We start from the raw sequence: 27,217 nt of genomic DNA, 5'->3' as shown, positions 1-27,217 counted from the left end.
TCTTTACATATCTGTTTTTAATTAATTTTATTCTGTTTCCTGTTGTTATCATCATTAATGTCCTTATCTTAATTTAAAATCTTTTCTTTCATTTACTGAATCTATTGCTTTAATTTTGAATCCAAATCTTTGCTTCATTTTCTCAGTTATGGAACATGTGTTTGTATATATTTTCGTGGCCAAACAGTTCGGACCTGCACTGCACAGCATTTCCTTTCTGCAGTGTATATTCAAGAACCTGCTATGAAATTTACAAATACCATGCTTTCCAACAATCAGCAATTTGCATTAGTTCAATGGTTCTGATGACAAAAGCATGACAAATACTGTTTTACCTTGTGACTTACATTTCTTTAAGCGCACAATATTTATCTGTGTCAGAAAAACTGACGTAGCTGGATTTTTGAAGAGCAAAAGTGGCATCTTATGGCTGAAATGCATGAAATAATCCATGTATGTGCTCCCTGTCACTGCTTTTTGCAAAATATTTGTGCTTGCCACATGTGCTTAAAGGCACTGCTCCAGATTCAAGTGGATTGTGACGACCCATTGTCTCCGGAGAAAAACAATTTCATCAGTCTTGCTTTGTTGCGTTGTTTTGGAAGTGCTTGGTAGAGTTTGGTGAATGCTTGGGTGCATTTTGAAAAGCATGATGTTTTGAATATTGTTTCTTTGGGCCTTCCAGTTTCTGGTTTGGATGCAGTTTGTGCTTGCTGTATCAATTAAGGTTTCTAATAGGCCTGGATGTTTTTCCAAATGTAGGAAGCTTGTAAAAACTTGGAACAATTCCTTACTTTTCTTTCAAACATTCAATTTCAGAATTTTAAACCTTCTCCATCTGGGAATTATCATGTCCTCTCAGGGGCAGCAAATCTGATCTAATGGATCTTTAAAATTTCTAACTGGTATAAATAACGTCAAACTCCTTTAGTAAACAGTTTCTAAAAACTGTTAAATTTTGGAGTATTACTGGTTAGGACTTCATGTGCTGATTTCAGGGCATGGCCTCCAATGAGGAATACCTGTCTTCAACCAATTCTTCCCTTTTTGTTAAACAATTAAATTTTTGAAGTTTTTTGACTATGATTATTCCCCTTCAGTCCAGGGAATCATTTATATTAAATGCCGTATTACTGGAGGTTCAGAAGGGGATGCATTCACATTTTACTTCTCAAGTGTTTATTTGCTGCTGGCATGAAGAAGAACAAAGAGCAAAGGCCTTGAAGATAATTTTCCTTATGTCGAACTACAAGGTTTTTTTCTTTCTCACATTGAAATGATTGTTATGTCCAAAGTTCCTTTTAGAATAAAATGTGTTTCTGCAAAATTGGGAATAGAGTAATGCTAGTGATGTTCAGTATGGTACAAATAGATCTGCCATATAGTTTAGATGACCACTGAATGTAATTCAGTGTAACAGCATGTAAGGTAATGAGGCTTAAGGATTATGAATCTAAGTAGAAACACCATGTGGGACATTTGTGCCATCTGGATGCATAGATTAGGTTCTTAGGGACATGGTTTAGTGGTGGACTCGACAGTGTTGGGTTAACAGTTGGGCGCAATGGTCTTACAGGTCTTTTCCAACCAAAACAATTCCATGATTTTATTATTTGTTGCTATTAAAAAGAAGGGGGGGAAAAAGAGCATTACAGTGAAATATTTGGGAGTATAAGGTATGTTGCTCACATGCCAGAGTTATTGCCTGTTGCTCAGTTGATAGCAGAGCACAACTACACTTGACTGTTTGGGTGAGCAGGGCTGCTCTCCTTCAGTTCCCCCTCTGTGACACGGGTGGACCTTTGGCATGTTTTCCCCAGCGGCCACAGGCTTTGTCCCTCTGCTCTGCACAGCACATGCCCACGGGTAAGATCTTCTCTGCCCTGAGTTGCCAGGGCTGGCTGTTGTTAGTCTAAAACTTCACTGGAAATGGTCATTTAATTCTTGGTAGCTGTTCTCACGAAGGGAGATGTTTGACTGGAGGAATTGGAGTGAGCTTTCAAGTGACCTCATGAAATCATCAGAGTGAGCTATCAAGACAAACACAGCCTTGAGGTACATGTCCTTTTAGTTAAAAGCATGGATTTGTGACTGCAGCAAGTTGAGTTAATGAAGCTTGGAGAAAGCTGGGGTTTTTTTCAGGTATATGTTTTATCAACCTTCAGTTAGGACTCAGTATTAGGTGGTAAATACCCATTTGCTTTAAAATGTATTTGCCTTTCTGCTGTGTTTGGACAAGGATTTAGATGGTGTTTCTGTACCTGTTGTCTGTGGCTGATGTTGTCTCGTTAATGAACTACAGGAAAAATACCCTGACTCCCAAATTTGACTCTGAGTCAGACGCCTACTCTGTTCACCACATAGATTGGGGTGTCAAACTCTTTTTCACCGGGGGCCATATCAGCCTCATGGTTGCCTTCAAAAGGCCAAATGTAATTTCAGGCGTAGTTACATTTATACAGTCCTAAAATTACATTTGGCCCTTTGAAGGCAACTGCGAGGCTGATGTGGTCGCCAGTGAAAATGAGTTTGACATCCCTGACATGAGTTGGTTCTCATGAGCAAAACTTGTCCCAGCACAAACTTAAAAAAAAAAAATCTTTTAATGCAGTGGTATGTGAGTCTGACAGGCCCTTTCCTACCACCTTGCATGTTTATCACCTGTCAAGTAAGACAGATAAGCCCATGTCAGTTTCGATGCATTCTTGTACATTCTTGTGGCTGGGCTTGGCCCCCTTACTTGGATTAATGCCTTGGCATTTTGTTTTCAGTTGAGAAATATTTTGGGTGTCTACTCCCTGAATTACACAGTTTAGTTTGAAATATACGTAGATATTTCCAGAAATAAAGAACATTTGACCACTTTCTTACCTAAGAATAAAATGGTTAGAGGCCCAGAAAGATGGGGGTAATACAATGGATACATTTTAAAGGCTAAGTACACCTAAGGTTTTTGAAAAGAAAAAGAATCAGCAGGAATCACACTGTGTTTGGCCTTTTTTCCCATCCTTTTCAAGGAAACTACTGTTCAAGCTTAGCTTGAGTGTCTCTCTTTATTAGTTTAATTATAATCATTGGAGATTATGCTTTAAAAAATTAGAAATATATTTATTTCAGGTCACTGAAACTTGTGTGAAGTGTGGCTTTGTACTTTCAATTTTTTTCAGCTCTTTCTCTCCTCTCTCTCTCATTTCCCTCTCCCCTTTCTCTTTCATGGCATTTTAATTGAAAATATTCCATTTTTAAGATACTTGCCTCTCGTTTTGATATTTGATTTGTTGAATTCCAAAAATCTCATTCTAAAACTATACAAATACATTTATAACTGGTTGGTTTGCAAGTCCCATTTGTGCTACTGTGGTTTTCAGACTTTGAGCTTTACTACAGTAAAGCAATAGTACATCTGACACATTTTGGATTTAGGCAACAGGATCCAAAATGTCTCAAGTGGAGTTAATATTTTGTTTTCATTATCCCTTTGCTTTTCTAACAGCTGAATTGTTTTCTTTTTGTTGTTTTTGTTTCTTTTTTACAGCAATGCGGCCACTTAGCATGTCTTACAGTTTTGACTTGTCAGGTAAAAGGTGCAACAACACCTGACGTGGTTATTGTGCTTATTGTGAATTTTGTTCCATCTGTTTGTTGAATTCCCATTTTAAAAAGAAACTTGAAGGGATTCTTCCAAGACATGGTCAGTGAAAATAAAAATTAAGATAAATTACTTACTAATACCTACATTTCCCTTGCCACAAAAGGATGCCTAGGTATAGGAAACAATTGCATTTCACCTGAAATGGTATGCTAGAATTCTGTTTAAATAAATAACCAAAGTAAGGCGGCCCAGAGATATTCCGAACTCTAAAAAGGATTGCAGAATACGTCACCTTTAAGTCTGATTTACCTATTTATTCATCTGCCCTTAGTGTCTTTACACTCACTTTTTGACTAGACTAACATTTGCAGAACTTCATTTCTCACAAGGGTCCAAAAGCTAGTTTTGAACTCATCTACCTTTCTGGATTTAATGAGATACACCTATGAATACTGATCTAGAAAGGAACTGTCAGTTCTACTGAGTGTCTTTACAGTAAATGCTTTGTGAGTCATGAAATCAAAGACATTAGCAAAATAAATTGCTAAGGTTTGCTGGTAATACCTGATGCAGCAGATTCGATAGATTGGTCCTTCATGAACTATTTAATTTCAAATTTCCTTTTGGTGGGCCATTAGTTAGGACATGCAATAACAGTATGAACATGTTCTACTTCAGAGACAACAATGTCGAAGAGAGTTTGTGCCCACTAGCCAGAAAATAAATCAAGTCCTCACTTATTGTACACTAGCTTCCTAGGATGCTCAGGCTCACAGACTCCGTCATTGAGGCTGGAAATATCCTATATTAACCTCAAAGGTTTGTCTGCTGAGGAGAGCTCTTATGCTAGCTCTTACCTAGTTTTCACTAAGCGACTCCCGAGAAAAAGTCTCCAAATAAATCCATGCTCCCATTTTGTGAAGAAGCAACAGCAACTGTACCCTTCCCTCTTCCAGTTGCACATAGAAACATCTCATCTGTGACTTTTGCAGAGTTTTCATCCTCTGTTTCTCCGTGCAGCCTGTCACCTCGTGTGCTTATTTTCTGACCAAAGCGCTAGCATATTGTGAACTAGAAAGACCACACAGGAGTTTTTTGATTACCATAATATAAAAAATACAGTAGTTTTGTAATATGGGAGTGAAGTTCACAAGTGACCCGTGTGTGAACGTGGCTTCATGTTTTGGCTGAGCCAAGTAAAGAGCTTGTCCCCCTGTCAAGAGGCGAGGAGGGGGTCTTGCTGCTCCCTCCCCTCCAAGTGTGTGATTCTCCCTCCTCCTCTGTGCCAGGCCTGCTCATTTACTCACAAAATGACCTGGTTAAACCCGTGTAACCCAGGAACAAATACTTTCATTTTTTTGCCGGGTTGGTTTTCTGCTCTTTCAGTCATTTAAACCCTCTGACTATCCGATCAGATGATCCGAGGGCTGGCTGAGGGCAGATGATGAGCATGGGAGGGAGGGAGGGACAGGCTCTCCCTGCCAGGGGCAGTGACAAGCTGTTAATCCAGCTCAAGCCCTTTTGTGAAACCTTACACTGGTGTATTCTGCAGCTACTACAGCTGCCTGCTGGGATTCAAATTATGGATGTACTCCACTGAAAGCTGAAGGGTCCTCAGGGGGTCAGAGAGCAGCACAAACAGGCAAACTTCAGTTTTCAAAAAGTTTTGCTGCTTTCAGAATCACCGGAAGTCCCTTCAGTTTTAAGACAATAAAACTGAATGTGCCAGTGACCAGCAAAAGGGAAATGTTCAGATCTGTTGTGCTACATGTATCTGTTTGCTTCTTCTTTTGCTCTTTATTTCCAAGAATCCTGAGACATCCTCATTTGTTTATATCCAACCAACATTTTGTAAAAGCTGTCTTCATAATCCATGAATTCATTACCATAATGTTTTTGTTTGAAAGAAGTAGCTCCGTAGCAATCTATACTGGACATGGATTTGCTCTTTTTGACTGACCATCGAAGAATTCTTCCTGTTTTCTTTATCCATCTCCCAAGTGTGATTGTTTTTTTGGTTATTTAAGTCATGTGGTTCTCAGCAAGTAGTATCATATGGCGTGACTGAGTGATCTGATAAATTGTCTGTAGAAGGAAATTGAGACCGATTAAAATATTCAAATTAGGTAGATGTGAGACACCAGATGAGCAGTACAAGTGAATGAGGTGGGTTGGGGTGTTGATAGTAAGCAGATAAGAGATACTTTTAAATGTTGTTGCTTTGCGTGCTTCTACTTTTTTCCTTATTTTGGAGTCAGGGAAGCTATCCTGTGCTTTCATTCTGTGATCACCGTTTCCACACACTTGCTTTTTTCACTGCTTTCATTGCTTTCTGCTTTGATGGAATTGCTGTCATGGAAAAACACAAACCAGCTGAAAACCAGAAGTGTTTCCTACGAAGCACTAAAGGACAGGTGTGCAGGCTTTTATTGTGTTTGCTCTCTGCAACTGGGATATGATGCAGACCGACTCTGAGAAGACTTGAGCTGGCACTGAGCTGGTGGAGCCGGTGTGTCCCACTGCCCGGCTCCAGGCATCTGCCTGCTGCTGTCACCCCCAAGGGCAGGCGAGAGGTGCCTGGGACCTCCTTTCACACTGCTGTTTGCTACCAGTGGAAAACAAGGAGCATGCGGTAACCACCTGTAATGAGGGTAATCTGAGAGGTACTCAGATATCAACTAGGGACCAGGGCAATCATTGCCCACTTCTTCTAATAGAAAAATAGCTTAAAAGCAGCTTCACTTCTATGCACAGTGTTGAATGTAGCTGAAAAGACCAGTAATTCCCACTGTTAACCCTCAAGTTCCTACCTGAAAGCTGTATGCATGACTGCTTTGGAGTTGTTACTTCAGAGACAGTTTGTACATCTTGGGGGTGGAAGGATGCAGGAAGAGAAGAAAAGGTGAGTGGAAATGTGTAAACCCAAAATTCATGGAGATTATTCCCGTTGTTCCCAGCCTTGCAAGGTGATGTTTGTCACTGTTGGCTTTACATGATCTGTGCCTCAGACCAGTGTGAGGAAGGAACTCCACCAGGTCCCAGTAATTGCTTAGTTCAGATAACACAATGAAAAATGTGTAGCAAACACCAGCAAAAGCCTGGCAGTTTGCTATGCTGAATTATTAGTTCTCAGGTTTGACTTTAACAGCTAAGTCCATTGAAAGGAACAGCACACCTCTGTTACCACTATTCATTATATAATCTTTCCCAGTATATTATCTTCATCGTATACCTATATTCATTCTGCAAATCCATTTTAGCCTTTTAAACTCAGTGTAAAAATGATAAGGTTGAGGAGTACATTTGCTGTATAGAACAAAATCAGGTTTCTGCTGTCATTATTTGCCTAAGAGAGCTGGTTAGGAGGCAGACAGCATATGGCTACATGAATACTGTGGTTTGCATGTAATCTGTGGTCTGCTTAATTCCTTGTGTCGTAAGAGACGTAATCATACATGTAAATAAAGGCGCATTTCATATTATCCTAGGGTGGGGGTTTTTTGTCTGCCTCTTCTTAAGGCTAATCAGGAAAGGCCAACACAAGGATGAAGTGTCAAATTAAGCCCTTTTCTTTCATTTGCCTGTTGTAATGATAGCTTAGAAGAAACTCAAAAGAAACCAAACATATTCATCCAGTTTGCAAATACTATTCATTGTACTTGCTGCCCGAAAACGTGGAGAAGTGACGCTCTCCCAGTGTGTCTGACTCTTTAATAAAATCTTAACCCCAGGGTGTTACTCACACAAGACCTTTTTTGGTTTTTAACATAATTTCGATCATCTCCAAAACATGTAGATGCTGTATGAAACCAGAGAGTGTGAAACTACTGCCCATGAAAAGAAAAAAAAAACAACAAACTTTTTGTTTCAAAGAATTGTCCACTAATTTCTTCTCTCATATTCATTTTATAAGCATTAGTCTAATCGTTGTTCCTGACTTGTTTATCCTGATGAATTTTATCTTGTTTATGATGACGTACAATTATTTGCCACATGGTAACGTTTCTGTTGCCTGAGCACCTCACTAAAATAGCTTAAAGTGATCATTTTTTTGGACTGTATCTGGTAACAAATCCTGGTTTTAATTTTGGAACAAGTTATATTTGTTGAAATCTATTTGCTGAAGCTGTAGAAGTTCACGATCTCTTCCTTAAATTATTATGATCCTTTTATTCAGGTATATCCAGTACTGTAAGTGCAGGAATGATAAACTGAACTCGAGCACTGTTGTTAAACCAGATTTTATAAAATGGATCATTTTCTAATTTTACTTTTGTAACAAATTTTTGGTTCATTGTTGTTTTATTTAGTGGTTGCAAGTTGTAAAAACACTTCCTGTGTTTTTTCTTCAGAGGAAGGAATGGTAGTAAATGACATTTCCTACTCAAGAGCCCTTCAAAACAAATACTGTGGATTGTATTTTCAATTCACCTAAAGCTTTCGTGGTATTTCAAGAAGACTTATAAACAATTTGTTTCTGAACAATTCATACATGTGCGAACTTAAGTAACACCTGTTTGAGGCTTTGTCGATAGTGATTGGCTACATAAATTACCTCCAAAATGGATCAGAAATTTCCCTTTCTGGACCCTGAAAAATAGTCTCTCTTTTTTTGTGGCACTAGATAGGTGAAGACTGGCCTTATACCTCAGAACAGAACCAAGAGCTGTTCTGCAGCGCAGAATTCAAACCCCGTCTTAGTTGCGCCAGGGGAGGTTCAGGTTGGGTATTAGGAAAAAATTCTTCCCAGAAAAGGTTGTCAGGGGTTGGAACAGACTGCCCAGGGAGGCAGTGGAGTCACCAGCCCTGGAGGGGTTTAAAAGGCCTAGAGATGAGGTTCTTAGGGACATGGTTTAGTACTAGAATTATGTTATGCCTGACTCGATGATCTTGAGAGTCTCTTCCAACCAGAATGATTCTATGATTCTAAATTCTTAGAAAACAAAACAAAACCCCCAAACAAGCAAACAAACAAAAGCACAAACCAGAAAAAAACAGAAACTGGATATGTATTTTATCACCTCCCGTGGTGCTAGGGAATGTCTGGTGGATGTTCCCTCCTCTTGCCTTTCCCCAGAGCTATTGTGTGTTTTATCTTTTGGAAAGAGGGTGATACTGTTGGCCTTCCCATCCTTTTTATTGTGGTGAGTCCAACAATACTTGCAGGGTGACCTTCAGCCTGCCTGCCACCGGGCAGGGGAGTCACCACCCGAGAAGCTCTTGCAAGGAGGGACGCCACCTTTGGCTGGTGTGGTGGTGATGCCGGGGCCACACCATCGGACGGTCTGTTCAGGAACCGCCCTGTGCAATGGAAAGACAAACCGAGGGGTTTTCTCTTGCTCATTTGGGAAAGCTGCCTCAATCAACTGCACGCCAGCTAAATATGAGGTCTCAAGAAGTGGTATTGGCAACAGGGTGGTGAGGCAGTTCGGTTTTTGTTTTCCTTCTGTTGCTTTCTGGGGTTGCGTTGAGTGGCTGTTAGAGCAGGAATGCATTTGATGTGGAGGACGCCCATGCTGTACTCACAGAAATCCAGGAAGAAAATAACCGTGACCTATAAGCCATAGTGGTAGTCAGGACACCCATTAGCAAAGCCTTTGAAGATAGGAGCTAAGGGTTAGAGAGTCGAAGTCTTTGATTGCAAGTCTTTGTAGGGAGGACCTGAAGGCAGTAATGACACTGTAGTACACAGATTCACAGGCTTGGAATGTCACCATGACTTTAATAGTCCAAATAATTGCCTTTTCTTATACTCCTAGTTGAAGGTATGGTTTATAGAGGAACTGTAATACAACCCCTGTCCTTTCTAGCTCAGTTTCCAGCATTTAACAATAACCTCATTAATTAGAAAGGTATATTGATTTCACTTATTCCTCTTCTCATTTCTTTTCAATAGCTACTCTGGTGAGAATCTTGTAAAACAGATGTACTGCTGCAACTGGAGCTTTGTCTAGACCGTGTAGTTTTAACTTACCTAGTGCAAGAATGGCTTTTATCAATGCAAATTGTGTTGTAGCAGCAGTGACCGTGTCTGTTTATACCAGGGCAACTGTGGAAGTAACTCCAAATGATGTGTAAGTACTTATGTTGTTGGCACTGGGAGTATCTGGATGATATAATTTCTCTGTCACAGTCCTCCCGGTAACCTGAGGTATGAGTCATTTGACCTTCTGTGCCTCTTTTTGCCATGTATGAGAATAATAACTTGTCATTACCCTAGCTTTAAAATACCTGGAGGTACTTTGTTATTACAAGACTGGGGAATGAGTCCTATAATTACATGGGTAGCAAAACACATTTGTAGAAAGACCAGATGCTTAGGCACACATACAAATGGGAGATTAAAAGCTTCTCTTCCTTCTCCCTCCGACATAATTTTCTCCAGATTGGAATACTGCACTTTGAACTTTTACAGGGATAAAACTGATTTATCAGACCAAACTCTAAGCTCTCCTAAAATATCAAAGCTTAGGTCATTATCTTAATGTCTAAGCTAAGCTAGGTTAAGCACAGCAGACCCAATGCTTACATTACCCAAAATGTGTCTTCATTGCACACTGGCAGAAATCCCGAGTAGTTTATCCAGTGGAGGTACATCCTTGTAAAACTCATGTAGATGAAAACAGAGCTGGAGCCTCATGTTTCTGCTGTTAGATGAAGATTTGACATCACAGGCATATTTTTAATACAAATGACCATGCAAACCTAGGAATTGTGCATCTTTTTGGTGAATGCTAGTTATTTAGCTCATTTTAATTCCTTTTCTGTATACTGCAGAATAAAGTGTAATTCTGTCCTCACAGGAAAAACAAGGTTAAATCCATGCTAAACCTCCTAATTTCTGTGTTGTGTTGTCTTCAGATTCACTGGAAACCTACTTGCCCAGATAGAGTTGTATACTCTTCTGATACTTGTTGTGTAGTTAATTATAGAGTATAAGTTGAAGGAAGAATATTTTTGGGCTTAACACGGAGCAGGAGGTTTAAAGTTGATTGGTATTAGTCTGAGGTTGGTTTTTAGTATTGTGCACTGCTGCTTTTTTCCACTGCCTTCATTCTTTCATATCGCTTCTGTACCACAAGCCATTGCCTGTAGTACTCTGAGAAATGTATTGCTAAAGTAAATAATTGCACACATATAACTATCACGATATATTTTTTTTTTCCTTTTGTGTGTATTGCTTTGACAGTAAGATTTGAGAAGGCAAAATGAAAATTGCTTTGTTTCTTTTGGTAGATGTAGCTACTCCAGAGGCTGGAAGAAAATTACTGGATTCCTCTGTAGTGAACGGTGGCCCGGCACCACAGGGAAAGCAGAATGGGGCCACGCAAGTGACAGTACAACGCAAGAGACTCCTTAAGGCTCCCACGTTGGCTGAACTTGACAGCTCAGATTCAGAGGTAAAAAATCAGGACACAACTTGCTTCTCAATTCGTCAGAATTGAGTCTTATTCCTTAATTTGCTGAGCTGATCAGGTGAGAAGTGACTTCGCAGATTATGATCTGAATTTTCCATGAGTGCTTTGTCAACCCACAGAACTTCAAAAATATTAGATCAGACCTCAAAAATGAGAATATTCTTTAAAAAGGTTAAATGCTAATTTTGGCCTCAAACTCAGTATTTACTTGTTTTTTCTGAATGTCCACAGTACATATGCAGCAATTATGCTTTTGGGAATGCAGGCAAATGTGTTGCACCCTTCTGGCACCCATGCAGGAGCTGTCACTAAAGCTGTCACAGCCTTACTGTACCAGCTGTTAAATAAAGAGCATCAGCTGTGCCGGGGGGGATTGCAGTTTGGTGCAAATGTCAGTTGGTTTGCTATAGAGGCTTGGGAAGTACCACCCAACAAATGTTTCACAAATAGGGACAAGCAAATACCACTTAGATGGAGAAACAACTTTGAATCCATCCTGTCTCAAATGGACAGTTAAAGATTTAAAAAAAAAAAAAGGCATAAAAAGGAGAAAAGCTAAAAAAAACTGTCTAGTTTAAAAGCCGCATTACACATGATCCTCAAGAAGCACCAACATTACATCCTCAAGAATGATCTTTGTCTTCTGCACCAGTAACAGTATTAATTGAATTTGGACCTTTCTGAAAGGGAAGCTGCCTGGAAAGCCCATGCAGGCAAGGTTTATTCACAGAGGCTCATTTTAGCCTGGGGAAAGCAGCCTTCCCTGACTCTTTCTTTCTAGTAGAAGGGGAAGGAGGAGTTTCCTGACAGGGCACTTACAGAGACACCTAAGCTGAAAGATACAAGACTGGGTGGAAATATATGTGAGGAGAAATATATTTTTGCATACTTTCTTGATCTGTGAAAGGTTGACCCTCTTTGTATTAGGAGTTATCCTATGGGTGACATGCGTGGGTGCATCATTTGGTGCATGTGTTCTGAAGGCAGAAGAGATTTGCATTCTGAAATCTCTCAGCAGTCTTTAAAATTACAGTAGAGGCTATATCAGGTTTTATTAATATGAATGAAGCTGGGCAGGATGCAGGAATATTAAGACCTGTCAATGAGAGTTGGATCTTGAACTTACAGCTTCCCAGCTTGTAGCTCGGTATATCCTGAAGCTAATGCAGCATATTTCATACAGAAAAATGTGCAGAAGTCACTAAAAGAAAATTCTGTAAAGGGAGACATGAAGTGGTTCTTATAGGAAGGAAAAATAAGATGTCTGACTGTGACTGTTGATTGGGGAATACTGCGTAGGAAAGCAAAGTCATACAGAATAAGCTCTGGAACATACAGCAAAAGAGGAATTGAAAATAAATCAGCCACATCGAGCTGTCACAGAGAACAGATGCTCTACTGGTCTGAGTCAACAGAAGTAGCTGGTGAAGCAAATAAGACGATTAAGATGCTCAGTAGAATACTGGTTGGGGCTCAGGAGCAGTGCTAGAGTAGTGTATATAAACACACTGAGGGGAGTTTGGGTGAAATTTTTGAAGCTGACAACGAGGGTAGGCCAGAGAACATTTGAAGATAGTGAAGATAACTTTTGTCCAAAATGTCCTATTTCTTCCCTGACTTACTTTGTCTCTAACACACAGAAGAGCCTATGTGTTGTCCTGATTGCCTATGAATGACTTGGCCACCTCTTTGCCTACAATTTGAATGGGGCTTAACCTATTTAGAGTTACTCACTGGGAGTTAAATTATGACTGTGTTATGCCCTAAATTACAGGCTGCAAGTATCTGCACTGCTGAGCTGTGGACCTCCAAATAAGCTATGATGCAGATGCTTTTTTTTAATTTGCATCCTCTCTGTTCTTCTCTCAGCTGTGTTGTGATGCCGACTGTACCCCAGCACTCAGTGTTTCCAGCCAGAGGTGAAAGGAATGGTCTGATACAGCCCTGTGCCCATTTGCTGGCAAAGATGAATATTATAAAATCCTTTCCTGCTTTCTGTCCATAAGTTTTTCTGCATCACCACTAGAATCACAGTTTCGGAGGGGGAGCCAGAAGTGCCATTTTGCTTTATGTGGCTAAAAGAAGTAGCAATCTAATAGTGATTTTTGATACAGGTATAAAAATGTTATCTTCCTATTGAAGCTACAGCTATCTGGACAAAAATCACGTCAGTAACATATTCAGATGTTTTAAGGTGATGCCTTTAAAGCTGCAGCTTTCTCAGTACATGTAAAATTCTGGTTTTTTAGCTCTCTGTGGAGAAGTGCACAGTCCCATATGTTGAGTTGATCCAACCTCAAATGTAAAATGTCAGATAGTCTACCATAATAGTTAACAGTTACTGTATTGATATGAAGAAATGCATTTGATGGTTCATCAGCATTTCCTACAAAAGTTTTCATTCTCAAAAAAAGCCTTCGATGTCTGAGAAGTTGTAGGGCAGTAATAGCATTCTCAATGCCTGTGGTTGTGCACAGAAACAGTAATTTGAAATGACAAACCAGGAATACTTGTTGTCTGTTAGGGTGTTATGTCAAATTTAGCATACTTTTGGCTTCCATTCTGCCTGGGTTCGTTGTTTATACTTACTATGTTTTATACTTAGCCATTGGTTCTAACAGTTCATTCCCTCTCATTCTTTAGAATGAGAAGTGTGGCTCCTGGAATCCTTCTTGTAGGTCTTTACCATAGAGAAGCACCTTACTCCTCTATTTTTGTCCATTTCTTTCACTCTGTTTTTTTCAAGACTCCTAGGCCACTGGAATAGCCAGTGTTGAGCCGTTACTAAGGAAATATCTGGAAATCTTTCACAAAAATGGGAGCAACATGGAGGCACTTGTGTGCTGCCTGCTTTTGCAACATGTGACAGACATCATGTCCATCTCGAGTTCAGAAGTGGAATGAAGGATGGTCAACAGCTGTCTTTCCACTGAAAGGTGGCAGTTAGCAAAATTAGACAGACATGTGAAACATTTCTGTAATCCCTATTTTATAGCTTTACATTAAAATATGTATAGGCTTTTGGTATTTTCAGTTGTGCACCTTGTTTTTTCTCCCTTCTCCCTATGCCAGTGTTTGAGACACAGGAAAAATGAAAGAAAATGGAGAACAAAAAAACACAGGAAAGCATGTAAATAAATTCAGTGCACGGGCTGTTGCCTGAATCGTGATTCAGTCTCTTGTAAAACTCTACACCATAAAATGGCAACAACTGAAGCACTTCTAATTTTCGGTCAGAACTAGGTAGGGTCCCACAGAACAAGAGACTTCTCTAGAGCAAGGATTGCTTGGATTGTGTTCCAGACAGGTGTTCCTCCCCTACTCCTCACAAAGCTCTCTCCGAAGCCTTGGCTGCTCTTCATTCATCAAAACAAGCTGAATGGGACCATGCTTATGCTTTTTTTAATCGACACCTACTTAGTCTTAGCTTGTTAGCTTCTCTGGCAATGAGAAAGTAAACTTCCACTCAGAAGAATTTGACTTCTACAAAGTGAAAAGTTTAGTAATTCCCTTTGTACAGGGGTTATTCTCCTTCACAAGATTTGAATGTTTAACTCTAGACTTGTGAGCACTGTTGCACCCCTTCTGGAGAGCAGTGCATCCAGTTGTCTTACAAGGTCTTCAGTGGTCTTTGAAGGCAACTGTGCAGCATGAAGCAGTGGTCTGCAAAGCTGTCTGAACTGGCTCTTGGCTAAATTGTCCTGATTTCTGGAAGTAAGACAGCTGGTGTAGCTAAATGTGCTGCTCAGACTTCCCTGCGAGCTTCCCGTCACAACGGTTTTGTGGGCTCATGCTTGATTTGGTTTGGAATCCGAGCTGTTTTGGGTCCCTTTGCAAGACACAGTGTTTTGGCACATGTGTGGGAACAGTGTGCACCAGTGTCCTTGCATACAACATATACCCTTGAGCATGATGTACAGGTCACCTGGTGGGAGTTTGTAAGGGCCTCTGTCCTGTGATGCATGGTGCTCACTGAGGTGATCCTGCCAGCTTTTCTTTTCCAACTCACTGCTACCAAAGAGGACCATCTTTCAGCCGGTGGAGGTTTTCCTGCTTGTTCTTCCCATGACTAAGGAAATCTGTGAGGGAGAAGTTCAGTTGCTGGCTGGATTTTAGAGCAGCTCACTTGTTTGATCTGTAAATCTTGACAGCTTAAATGATGTAAGTCTCCTTGGTTAAAAGTGTTCACATTAGAGCTAAAGAGCATTCACACTCAGTCCTTCAACTCTGCTCCTTTGGGAGGCTCCTGTGATGGTCTGTATCTTGCTGATATCTGGTGGCTGAAGACAGAAGTTTTAGGTGAGAGCAAAAGGGTTTAATAATTTGGGTGGTGTAATGCTTTAGATAGCTGAAAGGTGTTAGTCAAAGCCTGTTTCACTTTCATTTAGTTTGCAGGAATTGCTGTTGGCTGTTGTGATGAAACACATAATAAATGAGATTTCTTTTCAATGCAAAGAAAGGATAAACGCACCCAGATTAGGGATTAGAGAACAATGTAGCAGAGATCAGATTAATTTCTCCTTGCCTGAGTCACTTCTATGAGTGGCTCTCATTCCTTTGGAGATCAAAGAAATCCAAGTGCTGGTTGCTTGCTAGTGCAAGGTATAAAGTTGAGTTCATGTATCTCCTGTAGCTGCAAATCCTTAGAAGTCCTTGAATACAATTAGGAAAATCAACAGGTTAGAGTTGTCATGTTCTTTCATGGGATAGTTAAATACACTGAATTCCAATCATGTACCATTTATTCCAGTTAAAAGAATAAAAAAAGAGCATTGAAAAATTCCATTTACTCACTCTTGCAGTGTCCTCCATGTTTTTCTCAGGACTTCTTCTAGGGCAGGAGTGTCAAACTCATTTTCATGGGAGGGCACATCAGCCTTGCAGTTGTCTTTAATGGGCCAAATGTAATTTTAGGGCTGTATAAATGTACCTACTCCTACATTTATACAGTCCTTAAAATTACATTTGGCCTTTTGAAGGCAACGTGATGCTGATGTAGCCCCTGGTGAAAATTAGTTTGGCAGCCCTGTTCGAGGGCTTTGAGTGATGGAACAGTGTAAAATACCTTGGATAGCTTGTGATTTCTGTGTGCTAAGAAGCAGTAAGAGAAGAAAAAACAATCCCTGAGGAATTCTGTTTCTTTTCCTCTGGCCTCACAGGAGGAATCAGTGCACAAATCAGCAAGTAGCAGCAGCATCTCCCCCTCGCAAGTGGAAGACCCCTCTCAAGAAGGCACCAGCAGCAGAAAGAGTGAGTTTCCATGAGAGAGTCCAGTGGCTGCTTTTACACACTTCTGTTGTCTTCTGTTCTATGAACTTTGTCTGAAACTTTTATGGAAAGTTGAAGCTGAGCGTTGTTAACAGAATAAATCTCTAAATGTGAACCCTAGAACCTGCTGAATAAGTCAAATATAACGAACAATTGGAAGGCATTAGCCTCCGCTATATGTGAGTACCTGTGTGAAACAGATTTCATCCGTGATGTGGAACTGTAGAAGAAGTCACAAGTCAGTGTGGAGTAGTTTAGCTACGTCTGTCTTGTAAAAGAATTTGTTGCTGCAGAAATACATTCTAACATAAGACAAATTTAAATGTTTCCTGCATCTGTGTCACCATGGCAATGAATATACTTGTTTGAAAAACACACAGCAATCACCAATATTTCTCATAAGTAGTTACTGGGAAGAGGGGAGGATCTGGTGTGTTTGTTTGTTTGTTTCAGGCACAGTTATGTGTGTTTACTGTGCAACAATATTTTTTGATTGTTCCAAAGTGTTTCAGTGCCACTGGAGAGGTTTTGTAATGAAACAGGTAGTCTGTGCATGTATTTTCTGTGCACTGTGGTGACGTAAGTAGAACAAGCCAATACCCTGACACACTGAATTTATATACAGTGTTAACTGGACAGTAGCATGCCTGTGTTTGCCAGGTTTATGAGTTTTCCTATTCTCTCTATCTGGAAAATGTGATACCTCTCCTGAGGATGCTCTGAGCATGGACATGTAACTTCAGCCACCAGTAGTGGGAATTCTAGCAAATCAGTGGCTGGTTTAAGTACTGGGCAATGTTATCCAACAGTCTGTCTTACAAGAACTAATTTTTTTATACCGATTGAATCTTTAGTGCCTCCGAAATTCTTGCCCATATCATCCACACCACAGCCTGAGAGACGGCAGCCACCTCAGAGACGACACTCCATTGAAAAGGAGACACCAACCAATGTGAGACAGTTCCTACCACCTTCAAAACAGAGCTCCAGATCACTTGTAAGTGGAGTAGGTGGTAGAAGAGAGAAAAAGAGGCATGCTAAGAGTATAATGAAAGTTAAAACGTGGCTTCAGTGTGATTAGAACTTAAAGAAAACTCCTCAATGCAGAAACAGCCCTTGGCTACTAAAGACATTTTGAAGTCAAGATTTGAACTTTGCTTCTCTAGCGTATTTATCCAAAATCCCAGGTACAGGTGCCTCAGAAAACATTTGCACTTCAATTAGGACTCTGGGTAAAGCCCTGTGCCTTGATTTTATTTCAGAATGCTACCAAACCAGATGAACTTCACCTTACTGATTTTCCATTTGAATTGAGACAATTCCAAAGCAGAGGATCTATTTTGGGATTTGGGGGAATTTTTTAGTTACTGAAAGTATTTTAGTTAACGGCTGAATGAATGGAATGGTTTCTTTTTTTCCCACCTTGAGAACATATGTGCTAATGTTTATACATGTGAAAGCTCTTTCAGTAATCCAAATCAAGGTTTGTCTGTGTTGCTTTGTTGAAGTTACTGAGGCAAAAACCTGTATTACTGCTTGAAAGGAAAGTACAGTACATTTGATCAATTAGCTTTAATTGAGAGCTGTTTTCCAACAGAGTATAAACAGCAAAGGGTATGAAATCCTGGTTCATTTATGCTGTGATTAGTGCTTTGTAATTTCATGCAGGTTATGTTCCTCATCTCTTTTCCTACCAGCAGGGTTTTGAAGTATGCCCCATGAGGTGCTGGTGAATAGAGAAATCGATAAACACATCCTAGTTGTGAAAGGAAGGGAATATACACTTGCCCTGGTTTTTAGTGCAGTGGTATTAACGGGCTTTGAAGATTGTTCTTGTTGGCCCAAGAGATGGTGGCCGGGATCCAACCCTGTTAAGTGATGAAGCTGAATGGTAACAAAAATCTCCAAATATTCCCACAACATGCTTCCTTCTCTTCTTTTCTGACAGTCTGCCACATTTTGTATGTTGTATCCCTCCATTTAGAATTTAGTTTCTCTTTCCAGGTGAAGGCCAGGCAGTAGCATGTTGATAAACGCACAGCACAAGTAGAAATGAACTTGGAGCAGAACATATTGCACTAGAACCAAGCTGCAGGGTTCCTTCAGCGTATGTTTGAAAACACTGAAACACTGATGGAATGCCCTGTCATCACCTGCTGCACTCACTGTATGTGGAAGCATGAGTTTTATTTTCCAATGGGCCCAGAGTCATTCATGAACATGTTTAAGGGAAGAGGGGAGAAAGCTTTATCTGTTACACTGATGCTTTTGCTCCATCACACCTTTAGTGTATCTAAATATGTTACATCGTAATGCTGATCTCATATCATGTATTTGAGGGCATCATGCAACTTAAAAATCTTATATATGAAGCCATTATTTTAAATAGGTCAGCCAAGTTCTTAACAGGACCTTTTTGACCACTTGGGTATTTTCCTTCTGCCAGTCTATTCACTGACATACGCCTAGAAAAATAGATTCAAAATAAAGCTATTGCAGAAAAACTAATGTGATTATTCCACTTCCCCTTAAAAATTCTAAAGGCAAAGGGAGAAGAAGACTTTAGATAAGTCAGGCTAATATGGGAACACATGAGAAGGGTTTTCCTAGTTTCCTTTGTGCTTGGGTTTTCCTTGTGTTTTATATTGTTGCTTTTTTGTTTTGTTTGTTTGTTTGTTTTTTAATCTTCAGAACACTGTCACCTAGCTTGGTTTTGGCTACGAAGTGAGAAACAAGGAAAATCAACAGTGAAATGATGTTCTGTTAATAAGAACCTATTTTATTTGATACCTAGAGAGCTAATTCTTTAACTTGGCAATAGTGCCCTCTAGGGTGTGACAGCCACGTCGCACAATACTTTGTTTTTCAGTTCTGGTCGATGGTTTTTGAGATGCTGGCACTGGCCTAGTTCCATGCTTTGCCTTATTGCAAGACTTTCCTTCCCGGCAGAGTTGCCAGCCTCTTTTTGTGGGTGCTGCATATGGAACATTGACGTTCCTGGAGCGAGCACTTCTTAATAAGTGCAGAATATTATTTACTTTTCATTTGACTTCGCACTTCTTCATCCCTTCCTCCAGGATTGATGGAGTTTCATTTCTTATCAGCTGCTCCCATGACCACAGTTTCTCTCCAAGGTGAAAGAGGGCTCATCAGTAAATAGCCAGTGAAAACAGGCAGGAGTTTGCTACAGTCTCCTGTCAGGATTAGCAAGGAACTGGTCTGTCTTGCATACTAATGACGGTTTTGTGAGCTGGCATCTCAGCAGACAGAGGGAGTTAGACCTCAAGGGGTGGAGAGGGGAAACAGGTTTGGAAAGAGGCCAAACACAGTGCTATTGGTGTGTCGCCCTACCAGCCCTGCATGGACAGGCAGGGCAGCTCCGTGATTTTTTGGGTGGTCGGCCTGGTGGTGTGCTCATTGTGGTGAGCTGACTCAGTGCTTAATCGGAGAGATGAAGCCGGTGTCCTGAGATGTACATATGAATGCCTTTGTAGTCTGTTTGCTTTTAAAATTATTATTATTATTATCATCATCATTAATTTTTCATGAGCCAGAGGACCAAAGCTAATGGTTTCGTTCATGCACAGCATTCGCTTCTCTGCTTCCTATCTATTGTTCAGGTTCCTAGGATAACCAGTTTATTTCCAAGGATGACTTTCAGACCACTTTTTTCAACTATGCAAACAGCTTCTCTGCTCAGCTCTCATCCCGTTGAAGCAGCCATGTGCGGGGTGGCAGGGGCTATGTACTATCTCTGTGAGAGAGCTTTTGCCAGCAGGTGGAAACCCGCAAAGGTTTGCCTCTTTTTGCTGGCTTTGGAAATCACCTTCACTAGCATGTTCCCTCCTTAGGGGAGCACTTCCTAAGCTGTGGCAAGAATTAAAGCTTAGGCTGGGACACTGCACCTGATTGACGTTGATTTCAATGTGCGAAGGATATTTGTGTGTCTTCAATCACCTCACGGGGAAAAGAAATCAGTTCTGAAAGGACAGCAAACTAAAAATGCAACATCACAAGATTATCAATGGGACAGACCTTAAATGTTAGGGCACGTGAAGATCGTGCAGAAAAAAATCCGGCAAAACTATTGAAATCCTTGGACTATGTTGAAAATAATAAGGTTTTATGTTTCTACCAAGATGCACTATGTAGAATGGAAGGGCATTTGCAATCTGTTTTACTTGAAAACCCACATATGATTCCAGTCCTCAGCACACTTACATATCAGAACTTGCAGAATAACACATAACCATATACCAGGGAAAGCAAATCCACTAAAGACAAAAGCTAATTCATTTACCCCTATGCAGAACTGAACATGAACAATTTAATTTTCTCCTTCTTTTCCTTGTCCCAACAAGTGAGTGAAACCAGGAAACCTGTTGCAGTAGAGTTTATATTTGAGATATCTAGCTGACTTCTTAGAAACTTTTTAGTCTGCAGAAGTAATGAGATTTTAGATTGCTTGACTAATTGTGAATTTCAGAATTTAGAGGCAAATCCATCACTTGTTCATATTGCAATTTACTAGTGCAGCTCATTTGAATGCCTAGTGACGTCCTTTAATGAGAAGTTTTACAAGGAATATATTAGTGTGAAAATGTGTTAGTCCTAAGGACCTATTAGGTGTGTGTGTGCTGAGAATTACCTACGAAGCACTTTATTTTACATTATGGATATGTAATTCTTACTGCCTGCTTTTCCTGAGTTAAAAAAAAATTACACATATACGCCTTGAGGTATTACAGTGTATATAAGATGATTGCACAGTCAAGGTTTTAAGCCAATTCTCATGAGGATTATGGAAACTTCAAGTTCAAAATAGTGTTTTTAAGTAAGATTTTTTTCCCTTTAAAAATAAGAATACTGATTTGTCTTTAATATTAAATTGAGTATTGAGTACAATTCCAGAAAATCAGCACCATCCAAACCACATTTTATCTTTAGTATGTTCTGTTGTGTGCAGGTGTTGCAGAGAGCTGAAGTTCTCTCACTTGGAGCAGATTATTGTTGAAAGTTTGAGCGATAACTCCAAAGCATCATTGTTTAATGAAGTTTAGTCAGTGCTTAGCGTAATTTTTATTCATTTCAATGCCTTAGAGGTAGTGTTGAAAGAAAAGATTTTCTTGTGTCCTTACTTCTATTCCAAAAAGGGAAAAAAAATCAAGCCGTTTTCTGAAATCAGCATCATATTTATCTCTCATTTAATGTTGCATTAACATTTTGTTGTCCTTGTGTAACCGCTGGAATTAAAACATTAGCATTTAAACATGTGAACATTTTCTATGTTTCCCCTGTTGCCTGCCAGCTATTTCTGTTTGCTTTAGCGATAATCGTTTCCGATACGTACAAGAGGCCCACACTATTCCCCTAGTACCTGCTCTACACCTTTAGCAGATCCGCAGCCTTTCTCCCCAGGAGCGGTAATTCCCCAACGTCATCACTCTGTAAATTAAAGAAATTGGGCGTTCGTGAGAGGGAAGGAAGAGCTCCAAGTAAGAAATGTATTTCTAAAGGACTTAAAGCTCTGACTGATTGACGACAAGCATTCAGGCGGCCTCATTCACCTCGGACAGTTTCTCTTGGTCTCCCACGGTGCAGGATTGCGGGGTTTTTGCCGGCATTGTGCGGGTCCCGCTTTCCCACCCCCGGCCAGCGGCCGTGCCTTCTCCATGGCGAGGCAGTTGCTATGGGGAGAGCCCAGAAACGAATCCCTGAGAGCCGCTGCTGAGCTGTGAAGTTTGATCATAAGAAACACAAAGTTATTTTGGTTTGGCAGTGCAGTTTTTACACCTCAGAGCGAATCGCAGTTGTTTTTCATGTAGTTTGTTTTTCCTAGAAAAATAGTGATTCTATACCCCCGAAGGTTTAGCTGGCAAATCTAACAAAGTTAACTCAATTCTAGTCTTTTGTGGGGTACTTTAAGCAGGGTGAAGTTTCTTTGTGTTCCCTTTCTAGATAGGTAAGACAACAGTTTTTAAAAATGTGGTGGTTCCTAAATGCTAATGTTTGCCAGGTCTGCAACGTAGAAAGATTTTCTTTATAATCTAACGGAAAGACAGAACCGACCTCTGAGTACATGGAAATGAGCATTTCACTACTAATCCGATTCATCACTTCAATTTGTAAACGGGATCTCCAACCTGTCAGCCACATCTTTGTGTTTGCAGGAGAAATTTCCCTCAGTTATTCAGAGAGAATTACGGGTCATTGTCATTACCGCACAGCAGCCCCTCTGGGCTGACTGAAAAGGTTCGCTGAGCATAAAGCTATGGGAGTTCCCACAGAGGTTTCTGTCTTTCTGTTGGAAATGTCTAATCAACTACAGGGCTGGATTACAAATTGGGTTGGTGCTTTTTATTCTCTGGTACCAAATTCAGGAGTTCTCAATATTCTCCTAAATGCTGCAGTACAGAACTGACGCAAAATGTTAGAAGTGGGGAGCTGTGTTGTTAGTTTGAGTCTCTGCCATTAATAATGCAACACTGGGTAACCAGTTCTCCTGCTTTATATTTGAAGAGATTATTCTATAAAGATTAAATAGCTGTTGTTACTTTCCTGGGGGAGAAAGGAGAACTTTTTTGCCTGAACTGCTATTAACTTTTTGTAGTCTTGGTGGGATTCTGATCGTGTGAGCACCAAGATGTGGTACCATGGAATAAAAATTTATCCTAGAATGGGCTACTAACAACTTTCCTTGGCCACTCTGGGCACCACAAAGTCTCAGAGAAATTGCATTGTCTTCAAACAATATACTTAATAGTGATACCATCTACCAAATTACCTTTTCCCTTTCAAATTATAATCCTGAACATTGATTGGTTTCAAAGAAATCTTTGTAATAAAAGATGGAGAGAAAGGTCGAGTGGTTTGAGGAGGAAAAATGAAGAAAACTGTCATTGTTGTGAAGGCTGAAGATCAGACCATTTAGGTCACACTTAGGCAGTCTGCAATGGTTTGAAACTCATGTGATGCCCATGAATGAGCCACTGCTATTCCAGTTTGAAGGGAGAAACCCTCTGTTTCTGGAGTTACTAACCAGGTGGCTGGTTGTCTAGGTTGAAGTCTGGAAGAAGTCCCTTGGCTTTGAAATAATACGGGTTTTTTGGCTTCCAGGAGGAGTTCTGTTACCCAGTGGAATGTCTGGCTCTGACGGTGGAGGAGGTCATGCACATCCGTCAGGTGCTGGTGAAGGCGGAGCTGGAAAAGTACCAGCAGTATAAAGATGTCTACACTGCTCTCAAGAAAGGAAAGGTACGGCACCAGCCTCCCGTTTACACATTCATTTTTTACCCTGAATTGGAGAAAAATAATATCCATGAAACTCCCCCTACATGTATAACAAATAGTTTAGCTTCCTTGAACTTTGTGCAGAAGCATTGGGGTAGGAACAACCCCAGCTTCCATTATAAATTGGGGAATGACCTATTAGAGAGCAGCATAGGGGAAAGGGACCTGGGGGTCCTGGTGGACAGCAGGATGACCATGAGCCAGCACTGTGCTCTTGTGGCCAGGAAGGCCAATGGCATCCTGGGGTATATTAGAAGTGGCGTGGTTAGTAGGTCCAGATAGGTTCTTCTCCCCTTCTACTCTGCCCTGGTGAGAATATTGTGTCCAGTTCTGGGCCCCTCATTTCAAGAAGGATGGGGAACGGCTGGAGAGAGTCCAGCACAGGGCAACAAAGATGATGAAGGGAGTGGAGCATCTCCCTTATGAGGAAAGGCTGAGGGAGCTGGGTCTCTTTAGCTTGGAGAAGAGGAGACTGAGGGGTGACCTCATTCATGTCTACAGATATATATGAAGGGTGAGTGTCATGAGGATGGAGCCAGGCTCTTCTCGGTGACAACCAACAATAGGACAAGGGGTAATGGGTTCAAATTGGAACACAAGAGGTTCCACTTAAATTTGAGAAGAAACTTTTTCTCAGTGAGGGTGACAGAACACTGGAACAGGCTGCCCAGAGAGGTTGTGGAGTCTCCTTCTCTGGAGACATTCAAAACCCACCTGGACACATTCGTGTGTAACCTCATCTAGGTGTTCCTGCTCTGGCAGGGGGATTGGACTGGATGATCTTTTGAGGTCCCTTCCAATCCCCAACATTCTGTGATTCTGTGAAAACTTTTCATGGAAATACTTTATTTGCTTAGATTGTCTATAAAAATGCAGTAACGTTTGCAGTTATAGAACGTACCTATTAAACTTCATTGACTAAAGTGATTTCTGCCCCCGTGCCTTCTGCAGTATTGCTTCGCATTTCTATTCCAGAAATGGAATTACAGCTGGCAGTAGGAACTTACAACAGGTTTTTCATCTGAATCCTCACTGCCACGCAAAGAGGGAATGAAAGCCGTCATGGAAGTCAGATAACATGTGACTCCAGAAGGAAGTTTGATAGTAGAGAACCCATTAACTAACTTTTTTTTTTTTTTTCCATAAACTGCAGACTAGGAATTGGTATTTACCAGTAGAAGCTGTGTCTTCTTCTCTTACTTTTGACTTGTGCTTCTTGAACACCTCCAGCAAGTGTATTTTGACTTCACAGTGTATTTTACCTCCAGGCCTACCCATGTTTAGTATGCATGTTTATGTAAGGCAGAGGGATAATAATCGTAAAGTGTCATTCATTAGGTTCAGCTGTTTCATATTATGATATATAAACATCAGTAATGAGCTTTGATCAAATCACAAAGTAAGTTGATGCTTCAATTAATTTAGTATACTATTAAAATTGTTCACTTTTTTTTCTAACCAAATGTATCTAGCATCACCTACGTCTTTGGATCTCATTATGTCATCTTTCATTTGACTCCAAAACTTTTCATTGTTCAATGCCTTTCCTTCCTATAGTAGTTCTTTCCTGCACGTCCTCTAAATTTCAAGAGCGTAGGATTGGAATAAAATCATCAAATGTTACCACAGGCAAAAACTTTGTGTCCCAGAACCTCACCCAGATGGTTAGGAACAATTTCCAGCCTAAATGTATTCATGGCTGAATTTATGCCCATTTGTTCTTATGTTTTCAGTTGTAACAGTTACCCTTCCTCACTGCTGCTACTTTCCTGTTGCTTTTATTATAGTAATGATCTAAGCATCAGTGAGGGAGGAGTAAAAATAAATTAACAATTAACTGACAAGTATTTAACTTCGGTAAAAAAATTAAGGAGTATTTCTAAATACAGGAAGGTACAATTCTGGACCATTCTTTTCAATATCTTCTGAGAAGTACAGACCCCTGAACTGTGGTCTCACTGGTGGCAACTGGTGGCTGAAGTAAGTATCGTGCGGGACTTGGCCTAACATTGTGGACTCCTCTGTTCTTCTTTCAGCTCTGCTTTTGCTGCCGAACGAGAAGGTTTTCTTTCTTTACATGGTCTTACACTTGTCAGTTCTGTAAGAGGTAAGTATTTAACATCTGATAATAAATCAGTACCATTTCAGAGGGAAAAATACTGATTTGTGTGTTAGAAATCCCCAAATGTTTCTGCTGCATACTGTTGACTTTTGTTTCTGTGACAGAAAAACAGGTTAAAAAAATTATTATCTGTAACAAGTTAAAAAAAAATGATGCAAAATGAGATCCTTCCTAAGCGACAGAATTGCTTCCTTGGACTGAAACTTTAGGCTAGAAGTGAGAGAAACACCCATTTGTTCTTCTCTGGTCATGGGAGAGCGAGACAGAATTTATTCAGACTCCCCAGTCAACACTTCTATAACCTCTATTGTTGCGGAAAACTTTTCTAAGCAATTTACCTTTTCAATTATTTTTAGAGTATTGGTGGGTGGAGAAGGGAGAAAGAATATTTTCTTCACCCAGAATGAAAACTTTTAAGGTGAACAGTGAGACAATAAGTCTGGAGATGTATGGAATCAATCATTTATTGTGTCACTTGCCAAATGAGGTTTCTTTGGAGGAAAACAGCTTATTTTGTTTTTTAATTTAGCTGGAGTTCTTATTTAGCACTTTGGCTTCATGTTCTGATTGAAGTTATTACATTGAGGAAGCCTTAAAAATAAAAACATTTGCTTAAGGGGAGCATGAGGGAGGATTCTAACTCTGAAAAACATTTCTCTCTCATACTTGATTTAAATGTAATTTTGCCCAATGAATTTATTCATGCTCTTGCTTTCTTACACAGGCCTGTATGCTCACAGTGTTGCAAAAAAGTAAGTAAATGAACTTTTGGTTAGACCCTTCCTAAAAAGCCGTGATCATCTTTGTAATGAATACTGCATGTTCCTTCTGCTGCTCTCACGACAGATGCGGTTGCCATCAAAGCCATATTCTACCCTCCCCATCTTCTCGCTGGGACCTTCCACCTTGCAAAGAGGAGAAAGTTTTATGAGGCCAGAGAAACCTTCTACCAGTCACCACCGCTCGCTGCGGAGCATGTCCCGGTGAGGAACAACGCCAGCTCACCCCTGCCACTTCCCCAGTGTTTCCTCTTGAGTTACTCATTGCTGCCCATTTTGTAGTTGTCAATGTTTCTAGTGCTTGTAGTAGCTTTTCTGAAGCCTGAAAATCCATGTCTCTTCCGCTCATTCCTTTGATTTAGAGAAACAGCGTTACTAACAGCGTGTCTTAAACCTTTTTCACATTACAGGTGAAAAATAATACGAGTCTGGGACAACTGTGTTTCTGTAGCGCCTCTGCAAAAGTATCCCTAGCATGTCTTTTTCTGGTGTGAGTAGAATCTCCAGAAATAAATCTCGCCGGCCAGATTCACTCACTGAACATGAATTCAATGGTCTCTCACACAGCTTTGTATTTTTTTTTTTCCTTGATTTTTCTAATTCTGATTTTCATCTTCTTTTTTTCACTTTGACATTATGAAGTTCTCTGCTGGTTTTATATCTTATACGCAGATGCTTGTCAGAGTTAATATGATAAATTAAATATAGAAGAAATGCTCCTTTTTGAGGGGATCTACAGTATAAACCA

At 40.2% G+C, this 27,217-nt stretch overlaps 1 protein-coding gene across 2 annotated transcripts in view; it reads left to right on the top strand.

Moving 5' to 3' along the window:
* The window catches only part of SPIRE1 (spire type actin nucleation factor 1), a 132,209-nt gene that overhangs the window by 99,862 nt on the left and 5,130 nt on the right, over positions 1 to 27,217 (top strand). Inside the window, exons 9-16 of one of the 2 annotated variants that reach the window (XM_071804269.1) lie at positions 10,829 to 10,992; positions 16,170 to 16,260; positions 17,133 to 17,275; positions 19,899 to 20,072; positions 23,395 to 23,532; positions 25,605 to 25,675; positions 26,415 to 26,442; positions 26,537 to 26,673. In XM_071804269.1, coding sequence (XP_071660370.1) covers positions 10,829 to 10,992; positions 16,170 to 16,260; positions 17,133 to 17,275; positions 19,899 to 20,072; positions 23,395 to 23,532; positions 25,605 to 25,675; positions 26,415 to 26,442; positions 26,537 to 26,673 — 946 coding nt within the window. The remainder of the gene's footprint in view (positions 1 to 10,828; positions 10,993 to 16,169; positions 16,261 to 17,132; positions 17,276 to 19,898; positions 20,073 to 23,394; positions 23,533 to 25,604; positions 25,676 to 26,414; positions 26,443 to 26,536; positions 26,674 to 27,217) is intronic. The other variant, XM_065831082.2, reaches the window with a different exon arrangement.

The sequence above is a fragment of the Patagioenas fasciata genome, chromosome 2, assembly GCF_037038585.1.
Source record: "Patagioenas fasciata isolate bPatFas1 chromosome 2, bPatFas1.hap1, whole genome shotgun sequence".
NCBI classification, from domain to species: domain Eukaryota; kingdom Metazoa; phylum Chordata; class Aves; order Columbiformes; family Columbidae; genus Patagioenas; species Patagioenas fasciata.
This window is presented reverse-complemented; position numbering and strand designations above follow the sequence as displayed.